General features: G+C 36.0%; 1 protein-coding gene across 1 annotated transcript; it reads right to left on the bottom strand.

The window, feature by feature from the left end:
* Positions 1-553: 553 nt before the first annotated feature.
* LOC140966604 (uncharacterized) lies at positions 554-2,221 on the bottom strand. Its single transcript, XM_073426862.1, has 3 exons — positions 1,706-2,221; positions 980-1,474; positions 554-819 (listed from the first exon to the last, which is right to left on the bottom strand). Exons 1-3 carry the CDS (start codon positions 1,824-1,826, stop codon positions 569-571), a joined length of 867 nt encoding a protein of 288 aa, XP_073282963.1. The 5' UTR covers positions 1,827-2,221; the 3' UTR covers positions 554-568.
* Between the last annotated feature and the right edge of the window lie 412 nt (positions 2,222-2,633).

Raw genomic sequence — 2,633 nt, 5'->3', positions numbered from 1 at the left:
GCATGATTATATATGATTATCTATAAAAAAAAATTACTTAAAAAATTCAACCGCTTAGGCACTGCCTGGGCACCACCTGGCCGAGGCGATAGGCTGTCACAGACCACCCCGCCACCGCCTCCCGCCATTTACAACATTGTGCCCATTACATGTATTTAAATGATATTTACGTGAAAAAGCAAAAAATGTGATATCTATATCACATTAAATTGACTATGTTAGTTTGACATATAGGTAGCAAATCGAGTAATCCGTCACCTATTGACTCTTTAAACTGAAGCATTATCCCAATAATGTAGAACCATCCATAATACACTCTCAAAGCAACAAAATGCCTTCGTACCTTTTAAGTATCGAGGGAAAGATATCCAAAGTTTTCAAACAAAGAAACCACTATTAAAGTGCTAGGTTTTCTATCCCACACATGGTTGGTAAATATTTGCAAGACTCGGCAACCAAGAAGACAAGACAACTGTAAGAGTATGTGGCAACTAAATAAAACTGCAAGTCACAAACACCGTCTGCTCAGGAAATATTGCCATGTGTTTGAGTGATGCTTCTAACATTATCACCTGAGAAGGAAAAATTGAAAATTTACCGAAAGTTTAAGAATTTGGCAAAGCCTCCCCGATTCTACTTGCAGAAAATTATGGCTGCTGTTCTGCTCAGAGAGCAATGAAAATCTTTCCTCCAATCCGCAGGTGCCAACTTCAGCACCAAAAGATCTCCGTCCAGACATGGAATTTGGATCCTTGTCAGTAGAGACACCGTCCATTTGCAAGGACTCAGCGAGATTAGTAGCTGTGATTGTGGAATGCCCTGCGTTATATCACCAAACATATTTTCAGTTACTTGGGTACAAGTATCAGGATAACAATATATTATTTCAAGGGACATCACTAAGTAAGGATGGCAATGACGATATAAAACTGGAAGAAATCATAGGGTGGCATAAGTTGAGTTTCAGGATATACATTACCTTCCTTTGAAGCAGTACCTTGAGTCCCTTGAAGCTCAGTTAACTCACCAATTGCTGGATCCACACGCTGCGGTCCTACCATGCAATCCGCACTTCCTGAAGTACTCGTATTCTCAGTGATTGAACAACCTGTAGGCAACCTTTCAGAATCATCAAAGCTTTTTCTGGTACTTGAATCAGTCTTAGTATTAATTAAACTATCTGCACCGAGAGGCTTCGGAGACTCAGCGACAACATCATCAATGTAATCAGAATTTACAGTCACATTATTCCCTAATATCTCTGAATCATTTCTTCTTGAGTTATCAATGGACTTCTGAAGATCGCCACCAGATTCTTTATCAATTCTCAAGTGTCTCGAATTTTCCTTTAACCTTTTACAGCACTCATCACTAACATCCTCTCCTCCTCCGATTGGCTTAGAGCTGATTACTCTGTCATTACCATTGCATATGTGAGACATGTTATCCGGTCCTTCCAGCTTCCCATGGATATCTAGTGTAATGTCAGCAACAGTCACATAAATCTAATTATTATTATTTATTTGAGACATAAATCTAATTATCGGTCACTTCACAAAGTTTAAAATCAAAACCACGAGCAATTCCCCAGTCAACAAATAAAAAAATTTTCGCTACCAGGCCAAAAACCAGATATTGTTTAAAGAATAAAAAACAAGAATGCAACAGGAAGTAATCCCGTTGAGTGGGGAAATCGTTATTATACCAGGTAAATCACCCTTTATCCGCTGTCGTTTGAAAAGAGCCTTGAAAGCACGGGCATCCAGTTTCTTTCTTTTCTGTCCAACAGATATCTGGTAAATTTCAGCTTTCTTTGATCCCATCATCAAAATATTCCTTTTCTTCTCTATAAATCAGACGGACAAAATCCCTTCACAGATTGGTTTGAACTTGTCATACATTTCCCAGTTATACTGTTTCTCAAGTTCATATAACGAAGAACATACAGGAACCCACTTGCCCATTATAACAAAGAACCCAGCACTCTTGTATTTGTTGATACAAAAACAGTAAAATACGAAACATGAAACTGAGAATAGCACAGAAATAAGAATCAGTAGCCGCAAAACAGGCGCGCGCAGTCACAGATACTCAAATTAAGGTACACAGAGAGTAATAAAAAGTAGAAGCGGAAACCCTAGGATCCAGGTCGGTGAAGAAAATTCGATTTTTGCAGAGATACTACCATTCATGCGTACAGTAAACAATAATCAATAATAATTGGACGTTCAAATACAAATCTAATAACTGATCAATGGAGAATCGATTCAAAGGCCCACACCGGTCAATCTCCACACGTTTCATATTATTAATTTAATTTAATTTAATTAATTTGATTTATAAATATTATAAGTTTTTATATTTTCCTTTGCAATCAATCCGACCAGTACTACAAATATCCTACTATTTTTTTAATTAAAAAAATAAAATAATATTGAACTAAATTCGATCTATCTACGTAAACATAACATATAAAGATCATTATGTGAAAATATAAACATGAACAAATTCCAACTTCATTGATATTTTTTCTCAATGTAATGTAATATATAAATGAATATGAGAAATATTATAATTGAATGAGTTTCATAAATCAAAACTAAATGTATATACTATAAGACATCGTTTGGTTT

The sequence above is a fragment of the Primulina huaijiensis genome, unplaced genomic scaffold (genome assembly GCF_012295235.1).
Source record: "Primulina huaijiensis isolate GDHJ02 unplaced genomic scaffold, ASM1229523v2 scaffold207326, whole genome shotgun sequence".
NCBI lineage: Eukaryota > Viridiplantae > Streptophyta > Magnoliopsida > Lamiales > Gesneriaceae > Primulina > Primulina huaijiensis.
The sequence above is the reverse complement of the archived record's forward strand: the minus strand, read 5'-3'. Positions and strand labels throughout refer to the sequence as shown.